At 31.6% G+C, this 21,785-nt stretch overlaps 1 protein-coding gene across 7 annotated transcripts in view; it reads left to right on the forward strand.

Moving 5' to 3' along the window:
- RICTOR (RPTOR independent companion of MTOR complex 2) overlaps window positions 1-21,785 on the forward strand; it is a 102,573-nt gene that overhangs the window by 26,962 nt on the left and 53,826 nt on the right. For all 7 annotated transcript variants that reach the window (XM_016147944.2, XM_016147945.2, XM_016147950.2 and 4 more), the window contains 4 exons: window positions 7,314-7,411; window positions 17,537-17,601; window positions 18,424-18,555; window positions 20,160-20,223. In XM_016147944.2, the coding sequence (XP_016003430.1) occupies window positions 7,314-7,411; window positions 17,537-17,601; window positions 18,424-18,555; window positions 20,160-20,223 (359 nt within the window). The remainder of the gene's footprint in view (window positions 1-7,313; window positions 7,412-17,536; window positions 17,602-18,423; window positions 18,556-20,159; window positions 20,224-21,785) is intronic.

Raw genomic sequence — 21,785 nt, forward strand, 5'->3', positions numbered from 1 at the left:
TAGCTCAGTCTGTCTTTTGTCCAGTGTTTATTGAGGACCTACCATGTGCTTGGCATTGTGCCAGAGACCAGGGATGCATATGTAAACGAGACAGACAGGTTTCCTGTCCTCACTTGTCTTACAGTCTAGTGAAGTCTCTATCAAGCACCCTTCTTTTATTTTGTTTTCATAGTATTTTTTACCTACCTATTATATTTACTATTAAGTGTTTATGTGCCTCTCTTTTCCCATTTAATTTTAATCTCCAGGGCAGAGACCATATATTAATTTCCTCACCTAGCAGTTGGCCTAGTATATGGCAAATACTGAGCACTAAAATGTACAATTGAATAAAACTTAGAAATTTAAATACAAAGCTAATCCCAGGATGAATCAAAACTATTCTTTATAGTATACATTTATATTTTTAATTATATAAGTAATAAAATTACTAATTCAAATCTAAAAGGGAAACCTGTGTGCCCACTATATTGTGTCTACTATGTAATAGTGACTTACTTATAATTTTTTTCTTTAGGAACTTTGGGAGGAATATTCTATCAATTAAAGTTTAATTTTAAACCATTAAATTCAGTTATATTCAAAATTCATATTAATGATTCGAAATAAAGGTTATACTTCTATTTATTAAGATTATATATTCATACAACTGTTAATAGAAATTCTATTCAAATGAATCACAAACTTTCTGGCTGACTTTATTGTTAAAGTTCTGTACCTAGATCAGTCTTGGTCTACAGTTATATCTTATAATAGCATAATCATAATAAACCAATTGAAGACATGGTTTTTGTTCATAGAATTTTAAAACAAATTAGTGAACTGATAGATGTCACTTGCTTAATTTATCCAATCAAATATATGTCCTTTCAACAAGGATTCCCCCCCCCATGAGTACATAAACCTTTTCCCCTTTAAATCATTCAAAATGAGCAATCCTTTGGAATTAAAGAAAGGAGGACATATTTTTGTATAAATAGAAAGAGGAAAGTGTAAAATAAGGTAACCTGAATTTTGGATTAAGAATTGATGTGCAGGAAAAGAGATCTGAACCCCTGGGCCATTGGGAAGACAATCTTAAAATGGTACAGATCAGCACAACTTGTTTTACCTCTTACTTCCATCATCATTTTAAGAGTAGAGCACTAGAACAAGAACCCAACAAAACTGTTCTCTTTCAGTCTCTGGTAAAAGGAGATAACATCTAGTTTTAAGAAAAAATTAGAAACAGTAGTTGAAATTTAAGTATCAGTATTTATGGTGATTGTATCATTTTTAACACAACCTGGAATATGTTGAGGAGTAAAAAGAGGTGGTGTAATAATTACACTGGCACATTAGTATAAATTGGAATCCAGGCAGATCAGATATGGAGTTATACTGCTGCAATAGTGGTATGAGGAATGTGTCATGGGAACATGAAGGAGTTTATAAGTTAGGAAAAACCTTTGCATTCCTGACAGAATTCTAATGAATGAGAAGGATTTCCTCCAAGTTGGGTAGAGAAATGAAGCATGCCAGGCTGAGGACTCTCGTGCCATCTTGCTGCTGTGTAGTCCTGCCTCTTATTTAAATCATTCCTTCTCAAGAGGTGCGTCATGTTCATTAGTCCTATGAAAGCATTAGTTTTTATTATGATAAACTTAATGTTTAAGAAAAGTATAATGAATTGATTTATTTGCAGTAGTAATTGGTTGATAGGTTTTCCTTGCCCATCTCTACTATAGTATTTATATTTAAAATATACCAATGAAAGTTGTTATCTGCTACGGTTGCTTGAGAGGAAACATGATTATTTTCAGTATGTGACGGAAGATCGTAATTGCTCTAAATGCCAGATTGTTACACCAGAACAAATGGATAAAAATATTAAAAAGGGCAGATTTTGGCATCAGTATAAGAAAATATAATCTACTACTCTATCCAGAGATGGAGTAGATTCTCCTGGGTAGTCTTGAGTTCCTCTGCATTAGAGGTAAAACAAAGGCCTTTTTCCTGTGACATGATCATTGAGATACCTTTCCCTACTATATTATATAGCTCTTTGATGTTAGTAATTGTTAGAATTTCAGGAAATGTAAGATAGTTTGAAGCAGTGCTTCGTCAGTTTTGGGCCTGTGGGTAAGGGTGAGAAGATGTAATCCTAGTGTCTTTACTGATAGAGAAGATAGATTTGATGCTGGCTTTTGCAGAAGTAATACCAATTAGAGTAATTTCCATATATTTTTGATCATTTATTTCTGCTCACAATAATCATAGATAATACTGACATAAGTATATACAAATTTTTGTAGTTATGTTTAATTTTAATGTATTAAATTCTATGTGCCCAGCTTTTCTTGTTTGTTGCTTATGTAACATTTGTTCGTATGTATTTGCAATAAGTCACAAAAAATATTGTTCAACTCTGCTCTTGTTCCTAATTCCTTTTTGATATTTCAAGAAGGCAAATAAGATGATAAAAGTTTCTACTTTAAAAATGAGCAAATCTCAGATCATAAAAGTAATGCAGTAAAACGTATAACACAAATTCAGTAATTTAGACACACTAATATGTGAGTTAAACATTTGCTTCAGCTAACCATATAACTTTCACTTGATTGATCCATAGCAGTTTTTACTAAACAAATAACAACTTTTAATTATAGTTGCTACTATTTATTGTCAGGCACTGTTGCTGAGTTGCACCTCACATCTTGTAACAGTGCTTTTAAAGGTGGGTAGTTGTTATTTTCATCATAGATAGGAGAAAATGAATTCCCATGAGATTAAATGATTTAGCCAAGGTTACATAGTTTGTAGGTGAGGAAGCTACATTTGAATCCAGTTCTTTTTTTTATTCCAAAGTTGTTCTTTCCATTACTCCCAAATAGCTGTATGCCAGTAGTTTTTGGACATTAATTTCCTATCTTTACTTGAACCTGAATTTGTATAAAAAATCAATTTTGTGTTGTATATTTAGCAGCAGGTAAAGATGTTAGTATAGATTTTTTTTTTATGCAGCATGTTTCAAAGCAGTATATATTGAAAACATTTTGAAATAAATGTATGTTTACTTACCTGTACATATATGTGAGTGTGTGTATACACACATGCACAGACACAGAGAATTAAACTGGCGGGGGAATTAATATGTGTGTGTGTGTGTGTGTGTGTGTGTGTGTGTGTGTGTGTGTATGTTTGTAGATATATACATATAGATAGATAAAAGCTTTATTATAGTTTTCCTAGTGGTTTTCTTTGTGTATATGCATGTAGATCTGTATGTTTTTATAATGTTAAATTGCTTGATATTTAGAGTTGATTTCATTTATTTCATTATATCCAGAGAGATGCATCAGGAACAAGCACAGGACTTACAAGTTACACAATAAGAGGAAAAGAGCCACTGTAATTCTAGTAGTTCTTTTGTGTTTTGCTTCCTTGCAATTGAATGGTTGGCCATCATAGCCAGCTAGTTACAATTTATTTTTCTTTTTCCCTTATGCAGCTGTGGGTTTCCTAAACTTCAAGGCTACAGAGAATATCCTAGTAGATTATTTCATTTTTGCTTTATACTGTTCACATAGCATTATAATCAATAGACAGTTTTGGGAAGCTAAATTTGAAACATGAGGTGAGAGTAAGAAGAAATAAAGAGAGGTAAACCTCTTCTTAAATTTTTTTATTTCTTTCCCATCTCCCCTCACCCCAATAAAAATCACATTGATTTCAGCTTGCTTACTACTCTTCTTAGTGTAAGTTCTGACTAGCATAGGAAGTTGGCAGAATAAATCTCCTGAGCCAAGCTCATTTTATTGAAGCATAGCCACATTCATTCATTTATGTATTTTCTACCACTGCTTTCTTGGTACTACAGCAAAGTTGAGTATTTGAAACAAAGACCTAATGGCCTGCAAAATCTAAAATAATTACTATGTGGATCTTTACAGAAAAAAAAAACGCAGACTCCTGATCTAGCAGATGAGGGAGAAACCAGGGATTTCTCATTTTTTTAATAATAAGAACATTGTAGCACATAAGCATTATATAGTATTTCATGTCTCTCTTTCTGAGAGGAAATGTTCTATTTTTCAGCAAATAGATCATGAAGAAACTTGGAAATTATTCCCTAGTTGGGGGTTCCTGGTAATTAATTATATAAAAAAAGGAGTAATGGGGGAAAGGAAGGAGAAAGTCTGGTTCATTTTGATTTGAATTGACTAACACCTGTATTACAGTGTGTAGGTTCATTTTTATATCATTATTCATTAGGCAGATGTTTGGCCCAATGCTAGTTTCTTACCACCTGTCAGTTTTCAAACAGTGTCCATTTTTTTTATTGTGCTGTTGATTAGCAGATTTCTTCCACTTATATGTAAGGTCCAAAGACCTTATTCATTGCTCATTGATGTATTCTTAGTACCTAAAGTACTGAGCATAATAGGTATTCAGTTACTACTCATTGACCGAATCAACTCAAATATGAGATTTTGTTTTGAATATGATTGTATAAAATGTTTGTGTAAGATGATTGTAACATTGTGGCTTTTAAAAAATGTTTGCAACCAGTTTGTACCAAGAAAATAATCAATAATTAGAAATCTGCAAGCCTTTGTTAAGTCTATATCTTTTCAGACTCATCATCTTAACTGTTAGTTCTATCAGATCATTACATAGTAGTGTGTGGTCATTTTAGTGAAATTTTTTGTTCATGTCTGACAATCTAATTATAAATTGATGTAAAATGGTTAGGTTGTATATTTTTCATTAGGTAAATTTCACACTTGCTCCTTTAGATCCTTAACTCTGACTTTGCAAACTGCAGTTATGGTAAGGATGTTAGTAAAGTTTTTATAAAGTTCTCAAATACAGTTAAATCATTTTAACATCATTGGGTTATTTACAATTTTTCTTCCTCAGTCTTTTCAAACAGATACCACTTATTATAACAAAAAGATATTACTAAATACAGTGACCTATCCATGATCCCTTGCAACTTTTTAATGAAATCTGATCCCACTCAGTGATGAACTGTTTTTATACTACTTTTAAGATAATCTTGAAGGGTCACTAATTATAAAGACATATTCTAAAGCCACTTAGAATTAGATCCAATTTCATTGGAGTTAAAAAACATTTTTCAAAATTTGTAGATGTTCTAAGGTCAAATGAATGATTTCAGTATGTTGCAATTTCGGAGTGATTGGAAATAGCTGGCATACGTAATGTGCTTAGTGGTTTAACCCTAACCAATTTATAGTTGTCATGCCCAACATAACAGAATGGAGCAAGGTGGGCAGATGCAAGGTGAATGTAAAATGGGACAATGCTAACAGTTTCGTTTGCTGAGGAAACCATTAATTCAAAACAAATCATTCTTTGATTTTGTGTTAACAGATAAACATCTCAAAGGAAGTCATAATGGCTCTTTAAAACATCTACACTGTGATACAGGATTTTATTTTTTGTTTTTAGATTTTGCTTTTCTTTAAAACAAATAGGATGCTGAATATATTGATAGAAAAATAGCTTATTAGCAACCTGAGGAAATTTGACACTATTCCAGGGATTGGCATACTGCTGAAGATGGGACCATATTTGGTTATGGACTAAAGTTTTTGTAAAGCAAGTGAGCTGAGAATGGTTTTTATACATTTTTATATCATTTTTCCTTTAAGTATTTTAAAGATGTTGTTCTGCTGTAGTTCTCATTTGCCTTGTTTCTTGCAAGAAACTTGCTGTCATCCTTTGCTTTTTTCTGTGCAGTTTATCTTTTTTTGCATATAAGATTTTCTTTACCAGTGGTTTTGAGCAATTTGATTTGATTATGATGTGACTTGGTCTAGTTTTCTTCATGTTTCTTATACTTGGGGTTGGTTGAACTTCTTGGATTTATTGGTTTATTTTCATCACATCTGGAAAGTTTTCATCTATTGTTTCCTCAAATAATTTTCAATCCCCCTTTTCCTTTGAGGAAAGAGTTACACATATTGTAATTGTTACACATATTGTAATTGTTAGGCTGCTTCAAGTTCCATAATTCACTGATATTCTTTTAACTTATTTTTTCTCTTTGTGTTATATTTTGGATAGTTTTCTATTGCTTTGTCTTCAAGTTCACAATTCTTATTTTTTATAAAGGCTATTATGCTGTTATTCCCAGCCAGTATATTTTCATCTGAAATATTGTCATTTTCATATCCAAAAATTCATTTGAGTGCTTTTTACATCTTTTATTCCTCTCCTTAAGATTTAACAGTCAGAACAACAGTCAGAAGAACTGTTTTAATGCCCTTTTCTTCCAATTCTGCTTTTTCTTCTAATTCTAACATTTATATCAGTTGTGGTTCATTTTCAATTGGTTGATCTTTCTGCTCATTATGGGTCATATTTTTGATTGGATGTGAAACGTTGTTTTACCTCTTTACATGTATCGTATTTTTTCTTTTATAAATCTTCTTGAGCTTTGGTGTGAGACACAGTTTAGTTAATTTGGAAACAGTTTAATTCTTTCAAGTCTTACTTTGAAGATTTGTTAGGTAGGGATAAAAAATTGTTTAGTCTATATCTGATTTTTCCCACTACTGAGCCAAGACTTTTCACTCTGGCTTTTAGGAAAAATGCAGCTCCCTGTTCTGTATGAATACAGGGTACGCTTTCCTTTCATTCTTTTGAGTGGTAATCTCACACACATACCAGTCATTGCTATACTGACTACTTGAAGGGATCCCTTTGCAGATCTTCAGAGTTCTCTCTGTAATGTTCTCTTTTCTAATACTTCCTGGTCTCATTGGACTGTGAGCTCTGTCTCTTCAACTCGTAGTTTTCCTAGGTTTCTTCTCTCAGCACCAAGGCCTGAAAACGCTCTTAAGACAGTAAACTGGGACAATTGTAGAGCATACTTGCTTGTATAATCTCTCTCAGGGATCATTGTTCTTTACTTCCTGATGTCTAGTGTCTTGAGAACTATAGTTTCATATACTTTGTCTAGTTTTTTGTTAGTTCAAATAGGATGGATAGTATTTTTGGTGCCCTTTACTACATTGTAGCTACAAGTGAAGTTTGAGATGTTGAAATTTAAGATTTAGTGGTCTGGTAATTCCAGGTGATGACACAGAGTTGGTCCATAGGTATGAGCAGAGTATAAATGTGAAGGTTATTGAATGAATTATCCATGTGGACTTTGAGTCACTTAAGTAGATGGATTTGAGATCAAGATTAAACTTTAAGCCAAGAGCGAAAGTTGTGAGGTGTTAATACTGCATGTTTTGTGTGTTTGGTTAGGTAGATACTCTTTAAATTATGTTAAATCATCTTGTCTTTTCTTCTAGAACCTTCTGATAACTTAAGGGAGATTCTCCAAAATGTGGCCAAATTGCAAGGGGTATCAAACATGAGAAAGCTAGGCCATTTGAATAACTTTACTAAGGTAAGTAACTTCAATATTTATTAATATTATCATTTAAAATTCTTTATTCCTTATTATACTTATTAGGTGACTTATTAGGTGCTTCTTAACCATCAATAAGAAATTCTTGAGTAGTCACTCAGTGTTAGTGTTTTCCTATAATGAAATGCTTCTCATGGATTTCATTATGCGTTTTTAAATTTAAAGGTATTTGAATAATGGGAGTATTATATGCTTGTAGAAAATTTGGTAGGTTCAAGAAAGAAAATAGAAAAAAAAATCACTGAGAAGTCCATAATTCAGTCTTTACTGTTAGTCACATAATAATGTATTTTTCTTACCTTTTTTATATTTATTTTTATGTGATAATATATGATAAATGTTTGTGTATAAGTACGTGTATGTTGCATTTCATAGGTATAACCATAATTCCTACAGACATATTAGAACTTCTCTTTTTCCCTGATACTCTATTACCATTATCTGGATCTCAGGTAGAACCCAAGATATAAGTGGGGGCCTTCATCCTAAGTAAGTAATGACTTTCTATTAGCAGCGGAGAAATATTGAATTTGATGGAGCGGTATGTTTTTGAGCCTAGAAATGCCTGACAGCCAACTTTCGGAAACACTGAAGTGCCTGTTATTTGAAGTGATGTCATAAATAAAATTCAGAGTGGATCTTTTGGGAAATTTTATTTTCTTTTTCTTATTTTAGATTACTAAATATAAATGGTTTTGCTCCATTTTAAATATGGGAATAATGGTATGTTTTAAGCCCTTACTACAAGTGTGATCCACAGACCAGTAGTATTGGCTTCACCTTGGAGCTTGTTTGAAATGCGCTATTTTCACCCCACCCCAGACTTATTAATTCAGAGTCTACATTTTAATAAAGAATCTCTTGCATTTCTTTGTACATTAAAGTTTCAGCAGCTCTGTTTTAATACCCCAGAGTCTTTAGCTCTTTGCTATGTGGTAATTGGATTATGGCTTGGATTTGACTTGATTTGATAGAAATAAAAGGGGTTAAGAATATAGTCACTATATAACAAGTATTTTTTTTTCAATACAGCGTTGTGCAGTAAATATAAAATACGTTAGGTTTTTTTCCATAATTAGGGAAGCAAGTACATATGCATTTATTTTTCTTCAGCAAATTTTCAAAATACTCTGGCACTTATTTTTATATAACAGATGAGAAAATTATTTTATAACCAGTGGTCCCCAACTTTTTTGGCACCAGGAACCGGTGCTCCTATGAGAATTAGTGCCTGATGATCTGAGGTAGAGCTGACGCAGTCCGGGGAGCGGCTGCAAATACAGATGAAGCTTCGCCTGCTTGCTCACTACTCATCTCCTGCTGTGCAGTCCTGTTCCTAACAGGCCACGGACCAGTACTGTAGGAACCTCTCTTTTATGTGAGGAATGAGAAAGTGATTTTTTAAAAACAGCTTTTAAAAACATTGAATGGGTGCTTGAGAATGGGTTTTTAAAAATATCCCTATGTATGTTTTCATTTTTATGAATGTAATGAAAATCTTGAAATACTTTTCTTCAGTGTGTTATTGTCAAGTCTTTTATACCCAAAGTTATTGCAAGGTTGCAAATTTCATCTCCAGGTTTCACTCCCTTCTATTAAATTTCCAGTTTTATTTCACTATTCTTCATTCAACTCTGATAAGTCTTACCACTTGCTTAGATTTAACTATTAAAAAAATTTATTGAGATTTATTTTCTGTTTGAACTCATGGTTTCTGTCATGCTCAGGTTGATGCTTAGATATATGTTTTCAAATCTCTTGACAACTAGAATTCTGACAGTTGAGGATACATATGTAAGAATGGCAGTGATTTCTGTTAAGGTCCCAGTGCAGGACCTTAAGAAATCTTAAAAATCTAGAGCAGCACTCTCTACTAGAAATATGGTATGAGCTACATATGTAATTAAAAAATTTTTAGCAGCCATGCTAAAGTAAAAAATAAATTGTGAAATTATTTTAACAATATATTTCTTTAATTCAATATATTCACATTACTATTTGATATTAGTATATTTAATATGAGGTATTTAACATTTTTTTCATTCTAAATCTCTGAAAGAAAGTGTGTATATTACACTTAAAGCACATCTCAGTTCAGACTAGCCACATTTCCATTGCCCATTGCCCATGTACCAACCGTAATGGTTTCACATATGGAACTTTTTGGAATAGGAGTGATTTAAACATCTATTTCTGGGAATCTATTGGACACTTTTCTTTTTTCTTCTCTATTCCCCATATATTTCTGTCTGGTCCCAGGCTGTCTTGGGTTAGGGTCAGTTATCCTCTCTCCCCTCCTTCTTTTCTCCTTCATTTTCTTGTTTCTCTGTCTTTGAGTTTTTCTACAATATTTCACTAAGTTGTTCCCTCCACTTGGATTCTCCTTGGGTTGTGCTCTCCCAATCTCCCCTTCCCTCCACATTCTCTTTCTCTCCTCTCTATTCCTTCTCTGCTTTTCCATTCATCTCCTCTCTCTTTATCTTCCCCTACCTGATAAGCTTTCCCTTTTTTCCTCATTCTTTCCTCACACCATTCTTTATCCCATTGTACCTCTGTAGAGTATAGAATGATTTATCTTTATAATGAAGATCCCAGGCTTAGGGGCTTTTTCTTTTCTTGTTTGCATTTTGCTTTGCTATATCCTTTCTTTACAATTTTCACAGTTCCGTCTAATCCTAGTACCAGCTTATAGCAGCCCTTTTATTTGCCATTTTAAATTATTTATGGATTTAAAGGCCAGATAACCAAACTTAATAGAGTTTATCTACAGTCAGGGACAAAACCGTACGTTGGGTCTGCGGGGCTGTCCCATTAGTAAAGTTTGCAAACATTGTCCTTGGTAAAATCTATTTTGACTGTTTGGTAATATAATGAGAAAAGCATGAGCTTTAGGTAATAGAAGGAGACCTACAGCTTAGCTCTGACCCTAACTGGTAAGGCAGTCTTGGGCATATTTCTTTACTCTGAGGTAGTCTTGCTGCCACTAAAGGCAAAGTCCTAGTACACAGTGCTTGGCACATAATATGTACTTCATTGCAGGTAGGTAGAGTGACTTTCAGCTTGGGATTTGTTTTGTGTTTTCTATTGCATCTTTTGCCACTCTTTTAGTGTTTTGGCTGACTCTATAAGGAGATGAGTGCTTAAAGCTTCAGTTGCACATTGGTAAGCTTTTACTGTAACAGGGATTTTGAATCAACAATATTGACATATTGGGTCAGATGATTATTTGTTGTGGGAGACTGTCTTGTTCATTGTAAGGTATTGAGGAGCTTCCTTGGTCTCTACCCACTACATGCCGGAAGCACACCTCCACCAGTTACTACATGCAGAGATGACTCCAGACATTTCCAGATGTTTCCTGGGGGATAGAATCACCCCTAAGAACCACTGCTATAAATAAATGTCTGTAGATTTTATTATAAAATTTCTCTAGATACCTAATAAAATAAACACACACTGAATTTAATCATAATGTAATGTATTTTTGAGTTCCATTTTGTTGGAGAGCTAGGTTAATACATATTTACAACTTGTATTCCTACAAAATATGTAAGTATTTCTTTATAGAGTAAAATTTGGAAATTATCAGAAACCTCTTTAAAAAGAGCTCTATACACTAAGAAAATAAGAAAAATAATTATGATGCCAGGAGACTATTTACTTATGACTGGTTAGTTAGGAGTTAGTTGATTACCTTTCTCTGTGTTCCTGTAACAGCTTATATATGTACCTACTAAATTTTATCTGTTCTTTTATTATTATTATATGTCATGGGTTACTTTATTAAACTGTTTCTTAAAACATAAGAAATACCTAGTTTTTATTTTTCCACTCCTATATACCTCTCTAAAACCTGTCACACAGCAAGTATTTAATTAAGGTATTATATTACATTGGGAAGATTTTGCATTTTAAATGCGAGTTTTTGTTGTATTAGCATTTGCCTTGTTATTAGTATAAGCCTAGTTGTTTGAATTAAGTTAATTTAGTAGATCAATGGGGCTAAAATGTTGTACAGGGTGGACTTCATCTCCAGAATTAAGCCTCCTTTTAAGGTATAAAGAAAGTGTGCTAGTGATATGATCCTATAACCATGTGAATGTCACACATCCATGCTTGCCTTCTGACATCATTTCACTAGATAAAGTAATGTGTATAATAGACTACTGATGAATATAATCTTAGCATTCTATTTTTAAACTATCAGCATACTCTTAATCTAAAGACCTGTTTTTTTAAAGATGAAAATATTTCAGCTCTTTCACAGTCTAAAAGTTCTTTTTCTTTATCTAATCTCTTATATTAAAATCTCCAAAGGAATCTTTATTTTGCTGTTTTAAAAACTTCAAAATAGTATAAGCTAAATATAAAAAGTTAAAGCAGTATAGAACAATATATGTTAAAAAGTGAAAGTCCTTTCGCACATTATTTCCCATCCACCTCCCCACTCTGACAAAAATACCATTCTCCAGAGGTAACCACTAGAAGGTATTTATCCTTCTCTAGTATTGAGTGTGTGTGTGTGTCGAGTTGTGAGAGTTAAAAGAGTTAAACAAAAAGAAATGTTTAATAGAGTGCTGTTTATTTACCATTATATGTGTATACACAAAGATTTTTTTATGAGATAATATGAGATCATTAATTTGTAATTTTTTCCACTTCCCAATATATCACAGAATCCTTTTTCTATAAATATAGATCTGTTTTATAGCTGCTTATATATGTATTATGTATATATCCACACATACATCTATATACAAACATGCATACATACATATACCATAATTTATTTAATCGTTCCACAGTTTAAGAATATGTATTTCCTACTTCATTTTGCTATTTTAAATAATTAATTAATATCATTCTTGTGTACTTTTTGTGCAAGGTAGGAATTTTAGAAGTGTGAAGACTTAGCCAAGAACATTTGTTCTTTTTATTTTAAAACCTTGTAAATTGCCCTCTGAAAAGACCAGGCTATGAAATTCTAATCGTGATCTGATTTTTTTTAGGTTTGGGCTATTGTGTCTGCTGCTTTTTTTAGGAGAACTATTCATTTAACCTTTCAGAGCAATATGAGTAAATTGGGAATAGCATTGAATTGCCAAGTTTTAACTGATTATTATATTTAAAAATTATTTAAACAAACATCTCAAGACAATTTTATTATCTAGACATGGTTTAGACTTCTATTTTAACTTCATCAGAATTTAATATTGATGGTAACCTGTTTTGAATATTTTAGTACTTGTTAATGATAACAAATACATTGATTGGCTGATGTTGGACATGTATTTTAATGGGCAAAATAAACCAATGACATGTTATCAAAACCTTCACCCCATTTATAAATGAGATACCATGTAATAATATTTGCATTGTTTATATAAAATTTTAAATTGAACAGTTATGCTCATAAAATAATTGTAGACTTTTGATGATATTGAATGCTGAAGTTGGTTTATAAATAGCAAGTTCAACAAGCTTAATTCAACTGAGCTAAAGTAAAAAATTATTTTCTCTCACGTCGAGGAAGACCAAATGTTGGGTCCTAATTTCAGACAAAACAACCCAGGAGTTGAAAAAGTGCTAATTGTATCCTATGATAGAATGCCCTCTTTTCTTTTAGGTTAGCTTCATTGTCAGCTCTTTTCTCCCATGTCTCTATTTTCCCTTTTCTCCCACTTGTCACCTCTCTTTTCTTTTAGGTTAACTTCCTTCTCAAAACACTTTCTAAGTGACTGAGATACATCATCTTTACAGCGTTCAGTCATAAAAGGAGAGAGAGGTAGCCCTCTCTTACCATCTTCTGCATGGCCTCTGCTGCTATTTGGTCACATTGAGCTAGGCATTGTGCCTGATAGTCACAAATACACGTGGAATGGGGAGTAACAGAACCCCAGTGAAATAATATAACATTTTAAGTGACAGTTATGATACTGATTCTTAGAATTTGAAAGGTTTTGAATGATTTCTTAACAATCAGTGATTTATTCTTAGTATAAAAAATCTATGTGATAGAGCAGGTAGTATTACATTTTAATAACGTATGCAGGAGACAGGAATTTACCTCTGATGGCTAAGATAGTAGTGAAGAAACTGCTACCTAATGTTTAAAGATTAATTAGCAATGCAGTCACTAGTTGAGGTAGGTAGGATGAGATTCCCATTGTTTAAACTCACCAGTTCAGCATTCTTTTTGCTATTTCTGCTTGCCTCTTTTCTGGAGTTGGTTAAAGGGTTTGATTTGTATTTTAAAGTTTGTTTATTTGAATTAAGAGATAATTAGTAAGGTAGTGAGCCAGGCACTTCAGGAATTTTATATTAAAGTAATTCTTATTCCCAATATTTTGAAACTTAAAGGTGAATTCCTGCTGATGAAAAGTATAATTGTAATATTTCTTTGATAATTAGAAACCAAAATCTTATTGTCTTTTCTAATTTTTTATTTCTGATATGTATGTCAATTATTTATATAGAGAATATTTAGCTTCTGCTTGGGATAACTCTAATTGAAAAGGAATATTTTCATTTAAGAATGGTTAATGAGACCCTCTTCTATTAATTATGTAAACAACTTGAAAGCATTATTTACCATTGAAAGCATAACCCTAGCAATCTACTGTCGCTAGAAAATAGGCATGGATTATGATAATTTTGTTCTCTTTAATTTTTACTTGTGATTTTTCAGTGTCCAACTGAGTGGGCCTTTTTCTCAGAAATATTTCTTGTAATTGAAATGCATTGATATTAGGTAGCAGAAAAAGATACTTCTTTCTAAATACTTTCCAAACTATGTGTGGTTTTTAAGAACATAATAACTTTGAATTTTTTTTTTTTTACCTTTTCATCAAAACTGCCAACTCTAGCAAATGATAAATTGTGAACAGTCATATATTTTGTTATTTGAGAAGATGGGTAATTTGGAAATTATGTTTTTGAATCTAGTTTTTTTCAAGGATATCTGGCAAGTGTGAAAAAGATAATGCAGGAAATGAGAACCAAGTACACACTTAGGAGAGAACCAACCTTTGACAACCCTAGGGCTTCAAAGCATTTTATTTTAACATCCATTACTACTATAACAAAAACAGAAATACTACCTTCTTAGAAATTGAGTTGATGTAATTTATAATCATTGTTTTAAGAGAGTAACATTCTTCCATTTTAAAAGCACAATATTTTATATGTTGATAAGGAAAAAATTATGAATTATAATATATCTGAGATCTAAATATTTTTAACACTATTATAAACAGTATTTCATTTTCTTTTTTGTTAATACAGTGACAGTAACCTGGAATATCTGGAAAATCTAAATATTAAATTATTTTTAGTGATAATAAGTGTTATTTCTTTTTTTTTTTTGAGTGTTTTCATCTTTTGAAATGGGCAATTTTTAGATGTGTGTTTTTAGTTAGCTCTTCTGGAAGAAATGATAGTTAAGCTTACTCATTTTATGTGAATATAGCCAGAGTGTGGTTAACCAGACTCTTGATTCATACCACTTTTGAGACTAGAGAAATGAAGTAAGATGGTTATTCAGTTATTTATTTTTTTAAATCCAATCCCCCGCCCTCATGTAAATAAATACAACACAAAATTTTAATAACATTTTCCACAATGGGGTGTGGACTCAAGACTGTTTGATCTGATTTCTGGCTTTACTATTTACTAGCTTTGTGGCCTATGGAAGTCATATTACCACTTCTAAGACTCAGTTGTCTTAATTTACAGAAATATTACTTTCTAGGATTGATAAGGTTAAGTCAACCAATGTTACTTCTATTATTTTCATGAATACTGTATATATAAAACCATTCCCAGATTATGTAAGTAATACATATTCATTGTAAAACATTTGTAAAATACAGAAAAGCACAGAGAGGAAAATAAACACCTATGACTATACTTTCATTTTTGATGTTAAAATTTTGATTTATAGACTTTCTAAAGAAACGTATTTTTAAAAAATTTGTATCTTTAAAAAAAATGTATATATTTTAGAATTTTTTTTCCTCACCAATACATTATACATGTTTTTCCTCTGTTTAAATATTATATAATATTAACAGATGCATAAGATTCCTCTTTTATAAACATTTTGTTTTCAGTTCCTTACTATTGTAAATAATATCATGAGTATCTTGTGCTTGAACCCACTTTACATTTTAGGTTATTTTAATATAAATCATCTAAAGCAGATTCTGATTCTGGTGGAGTTTTTCAGTTTATAATCCCATCAGCATTGTATTTTCTTATCTGGTATAATCACGTTAAACAATTTTTTGCCAATTTGGTAAGCTTTATTTTAAATGTCATCTTTCAGTGTATTTCATTCAGATTTTAGGAAACAGGAAATGTCATGTTTATTTATCAATCTTATTTTCCTCTCGTCTCAAAGCTTAGGAAATCTTACATTATTTTAAATCTATGTGTATGTATAAAAAATCCTCATTCTTCTCAGTCTTTAAGTACTTACAACATTACAACAGTTTTCAAAACTCATTAAAATGATGTATGGTTATTCAGGTAGAATGCAAGCAGCTAGTATTAGATCAGTGTTCTTAATGAAAACTTGTTTGAAGGGAACTGCTCAGACAACAAGAAGCATAGGAGCTAAAGCTTTAAAGAAGGGAGGTGAGCTTCTGCAACAACTTTTACTTGGGTGTATTTGCTAATGTGGGGTGTGGGCAGGAAGCTAAGGATTCAGACTTTAAGCCCAGAAGTACTGTTGCTGACAGGATAAAAATATCACAGAGCTTTTGGTGGAGACCCAGGAGAAATCAGATATAAGGAGATTCTCCGCCTCAGTACATTTGTTGAATCCTGGGACTACCTGGGATGGGAAACTTAAAAACCTAAGCAGAAAATTTTTGAAAATCAGGGTGGAGCTTGAAGTGTTTTAGTAAGACAAAAATTAAACATGTTATCATCTTCAAACTATAATCCCCTGGGGGATAGGGAGAGAAAAGAAAAACCAGAGGTAGACCGAGTCTTACCAGGGCAGAAACCTAATCTGGACTCAGCATTGTCCAGTGGCCTAATGTAGAGAAGAATGAACTCTCTCTGGAGAAAGATAACATCAGGAATCGTTTTCATATACAATGATTACAGGGTCCACCTAAAGACAGGACTTACAGGACTAGGACAAAAGGAAAAACATAATAGAAATAGACCCAAGGATGATCCACATTATTCACATCCACTTAGATAATAAGCACTTTAAATATTTAAAATATAATTAAAATGTATAAGAAATAAACTATGGAGAAAATAGATGAAAAATTAAGATTTTTCATTACAATATCAGGCATGTACAAAATTAAGTAGAATTCAAGAAGGGAAATATATCTAAAATTTGAAACTCATTTGATAGATATGATAGAAGATTAGCCATATCAGAAGACAAATAGAAGACATCTAACTGAAGCATGGAGATAAAAGAGAACAGAGAAAGTAAAAGATGATTTGGAGATCTGTAAACACAAAAATATCTGACATTTGAATTACTATAAGGAGAGAAGAGAAAGAATTGGCCAGAAGTAATTTGGAAAAGATAGTGTACAGAATTTTCTAATACTGATAAAATATGTCAACCCAGAGGACTGGGAATTTCTCTGGTCCCTAATCAAGATAGATATAAAGAAAACCACCCCTTGTACAACAAGATTGCTGAAAAATCATAGGCAAAAAAAAAATCATGAAAGGAGTCTGAGAAAAAGGTATTGACCTTCAAAGGAGCCAGCAGTAAGACTGATGCCAGATATAACAGAAACTATGGAAGCCATTGTTTTTAAAAAATAGTTAAGCTAAAAATCAATAAATCCAGGACAGTACCCCCAAAAAACAAAAGGGAAAAAAAATCATTTCCAGACAAAAATAATTAGTTAATTTAGGCAAAGGCCAAGACAGGAGGTTTAAAGAAATCTAAAATTGACAGGTCAAATAAAAAAAGATAATAGAAATAAATCTACATATTTGAACTGTAAAATAATATATTTTTCAAAATTTCATTAAAGAAAAATACCTCATTTTCTAGTCTAAAAAAGTAATGTATATAGATAAAAAACACATAACATGTACACATATTTTTTTTTCTGACAGCTTCTTTGTGATATTGGCCACAGTGAAGAAAAACTGGGTTTTAATTATGAGGACATCATAATTTGGTGAGTATAGTTCAGTTCCTTCTCTTCTTCTAGATTTTAGTAATATCAGTTTTACTAATTTTAAACTAAAAGTAGGATACTCTAACATCTAATACTTGATCTTATAGAAAGTTTTGAATATTAGAAAAATTCAGGATTTCCAATATTTTTGTTATCCTGTTTTGATGTTTTATAATTATCAAATGTAAATAAAGCTAATGTTGAAAAAGACTTAGATTTCTACAGTGCAAATTTCTAAATTAAACCTATAGATTTTAATAGAAATTTATAGAATAAAAGTTATCATATTATTCTTTTACAAAGAAGAACCTAAGCAATTATTTCTAGGTCTTACCCAAGACAGAGTATGTTTATGGCAAACTTGATTTGTTCAAGCCCCCCAGTATAGATGTAATGTTGTAGTATGATAACCATCTTTTTGGCATTATTGAGAATTAAAATTGATATAGTCTGTTTCTACTGACATTTAAAGTATTTTTATTTATTGGTTTAAACCAGTGATTCTTTGAAAGAGGTGGAAGCAGGTGGACAAACAGAAGTGGATAGATTATAGAGGCATATGTGATACAGCTTGGAAAGGCATATTTAATTTCCCATTGTTTGTATAAAACAAACTACAGAAAGTAAAACAAAACTTGATGGGTTTGTACCAAGGAGGCGCAGATTAAAATATAACATTAGTGAAGTTTCATGGCTTACAGCAAATGATTTTTACATGTGTAAAATGACTAGTTTTGTTATTTCAATACTGAAGGAGAATATAGTACCATAATTTTACGTGTATTTGAACTTGTGCAACAGTACTCTTTTGTTTTCATACAGTTTGCGGTTAGCTTTATTGAATGAAGCAAAAGAAGTAAGGGCAGCAGGGCTGCGAGCTCTTCGATATCTCATCCAAGACTCTAGTATTCTGCAGAAGGTGCTTAAATTGAAAGTGGACTATTTAATAGCCAGGTAATTTTCTGAGAGTTGTCTATGTTTTTATATGTTTTAAAAATTATGTATTAAGTTTTAGCATATCTACTATAATCTGTTCAAATTTTTAGTATAAAGCCTCATAATTTTTACAGATATGTACAACCAAATATTGTATTATCCCGAATAAGATATAAAACATTATCAGCATCCCAGTCAAGTTTCCTTGTGTCTCTAACCAGTAGTAAACATTATCCTGACTTTTCTCATTCTACACTAGTTTTTCCTGTTCTTGAGCAATATTTATTGGAAGTATGCTTAGTTACTCTTTTTATTTCCTCAGTGTTATCTGAGAGATTTATCCATGTTGATCTTTTAAAATTGCTGTGTATTTCATGTTATGAATAGACCACAATTAATTTAGTCCATTCTGTTGATGATTTTCTGTTTTTTTTTTTCAGTGTTTGGATATTTTGAATAAAGCTTCCTGAACATTATGTACAATTCTGTTGGCAGACATATGCACTCATTTCTCTTATATATATAGAAATGGAATTTCTGGATCATAAAGTTTATTATGTATATTTAGCTTTAATTTATAGTGCCAACTGTTTTCCAAAGTGATCATGCCAATTTGCACTTGTCCCAGCAATTTTTGAGAGTTCTAGTCTCTCCACATCCTCATCAGCACTCACTATTTTCACTCTTTAATTATAACCTTTCTGCTTGGTTTCTTGGATTTTAACCCTGCTTTTGCACAATGTAGAAATAGGCAAGTAAGTACTTTGGAGAGGAAGTCATGTGCAGGTTTGTGCTCACTTTCCTGTGTTTTCTACGAGATTTTTCTCCTTAGATCTCAGCCACTTCGGCTGCCCTGAAGTTCAGACTGTCCCTCCAGTCCAACAAGACTTGCTTTCTGCTAGGGTGCTAATTTCCTAAAACTAGGATTGACAAGTACCCCCAGGGACAAAGCCTGGTTGGATGTGGAATTTGTGTTTTTCTTCCCAGGGATTATTATCCATTGCCCTTTTAAGTTGCTTTACAAAGTAGTTCGCTCAATCTTTTTAGTTGTTTTTGGCAGGAGAGTTGGTCTGAGTCAAGCCTCCGTGTTGTGGCCAGAAATGAAATTTGATGTCTGTTAATTTTTAATGAAATTGCTTTAGATTAATTGTATACAGAGAGAAGAATTATTTTTTGAATGGCAAGCTATTTATATATGAAGTATTGATTAGAATGGTGAACTGCCTAAACATAAGTAAAAATGTATTATTCTGCAATGTAAACCAAAAACTTTTTAGAAATTGAATAATTTAATATTAGAAATGTCAGTTAAGTGATATTTGAGCATTAATTTTTGAAATGCATTCAGATTTTAAATTATATCTTGATAAAATAGAATCATTGTGGCTACTTTTCTAGAATTTAAAATCTTTGTGCTTCAATGTTGTTACTTTTGAAATGCTTTATTATAACAGATATCGCTAAAGACATGTAAGCTAAAGAAATATCCAATGGTACTGAAAAATCACATGTATTAAAAATTCAAAATACCATATTAACATTATGAATATGGATCTGGTCTAGTATTCTACAAAAATTGTTTAATAAGATTTTTATCAATAATTATTTTGTGTATTATTTAGGTGCATTGACATACAGCAGAGCAACGAGGTAGAGAGGACACAAGCACTTCGATTAGTCAGAAAGGTATGCTCTATGTCCAAAAGTAAAGGCAGATTTATGGTTTTCATGTTAAGTATTTTACATTTTTAGATTTAGACTGCTTTGTAAAATCTTTGAAGTAAAATTTAAAGGCTAAATTCTCAAACATTTTTGTTCTGTTAAAATTATATATGAGTTAAATAGGGCTATTAAATTTCAAGATAAGCATAAATACTTGATGCCATTATTTTATGTGATTGGGTATAGCTAAGAATATTTTTTATAAAATGTTCATTATAAAGAATATTTCTCCCTTTAGTGAACATGTAAATGAAATTACTGCTTTGAAATGTTATTGGGGAAAGAAAATTACTTCCTCCCTACTCTGATTTTCTCTTAATTGTATGCTTGGAGTTAATATTATTGAAAGGATGTCACAAATATTTACAGCTGGTTGTTTTGAAAATGAATTTGGTTGTAGTCCATAGGCAGTTACAGTAAGCAGTTTAGGCTGTTGTACAGGATAAAAGGTCAAAATCTAAACTCTGAAAAAGGTGTTAAGGATAATCCATAATACTTTTAATGAGAGGCCATCAAGAAACTTTTGTTGTTGTTTAATGTAATGTGATGCTGCAATGGTAAAGAAACAGTGGACTGAGCGTTAGTTTGGTTAGGACACAGCTTGAGTAAGAATTTTATCATGTTTCATCTTAAAGTTATCATGTTTGATTCCAAATTTTGAAGAGATTTCATGAAGTATAGATTTGTTTTGATGTAAAAACATCTAAAATTATTTAGCAATTAATACTTTTAGCTCTTCTCTTTCTCCACCTTGACATTCAGTGCATGCTACAGAATGGTGGAATATTGAATTTGTACATTAACTGGATTCCCTCTTTTCGAATTGTCTAGGTTGAGGTTAGTAATAGCACCTACCTGTAAATATAGTGAAGAAGTAAATGGACGAGTTGTATTAAGTTTGTAATTTTCTTAAGAGTGATATTGGAGATAGAATATCAGTTTTTGTTTAAGTTAACTGTTAATGTTAGGATCGTGATTTGCTCAAACTTAAAAAATTAGATTTGTGGTTTTTATTTATTCATATAGTTTTTCCTACTGCCATGATTTTGAGAATTCAAAATTTAAAAAACTGTTTCTGAAGAACGTAGAATAGGTTTTTGGTTATATACGTCAATATTTATCATACTAGGAATTAAAAGAAATCTTAAAATATATTAACATATTAAAAATAACACACCCATTAATGTAAAAATAAATAACATTTTTATAAAAATAACAATTTTCTAAAAAAGAAAATTAGTAAAGTGGCATTTTTTTTTAGACTTTAGCTGAACTCTATTTAATGTTTGTCTCAGTAGAAGATAGCTGGATTATCCCATTTGCTTCTGCATTCAATCTGTTGTGATTTCCCATGCGGTAGAACTTCTGGAAAACTTCCATGTATACTTGTGAGAAAAGGAAAGTAAAAATACCAAAATAATGTCTTTGTTTTATTATGAAAATTCTTTGCAGAATTTCTGAAAATAGGCTAGGGACCCTCAGTTTCATGGACCACACTTTGAGAATTGTTGCCCGAGAAATTGTGT

The sequence above is a fragment of the Rousettus aegyptiacus genome, unplaced genomic scaffold, assembly GCF_014176215.1.
Source record: "Rousettus aegyptiacus isolate mRouAeg1 unplaced genomic scaffold, mRouAeg1.p scaffold_m13_p_8, whole genome shotgun sequence".
Lineage (NCBI taxonomy): Eukaryota > Metazoa > Chordata > Mammalia > Chiroptera > Pteropodidae > Rousettus > Rousettus aegyptiacus.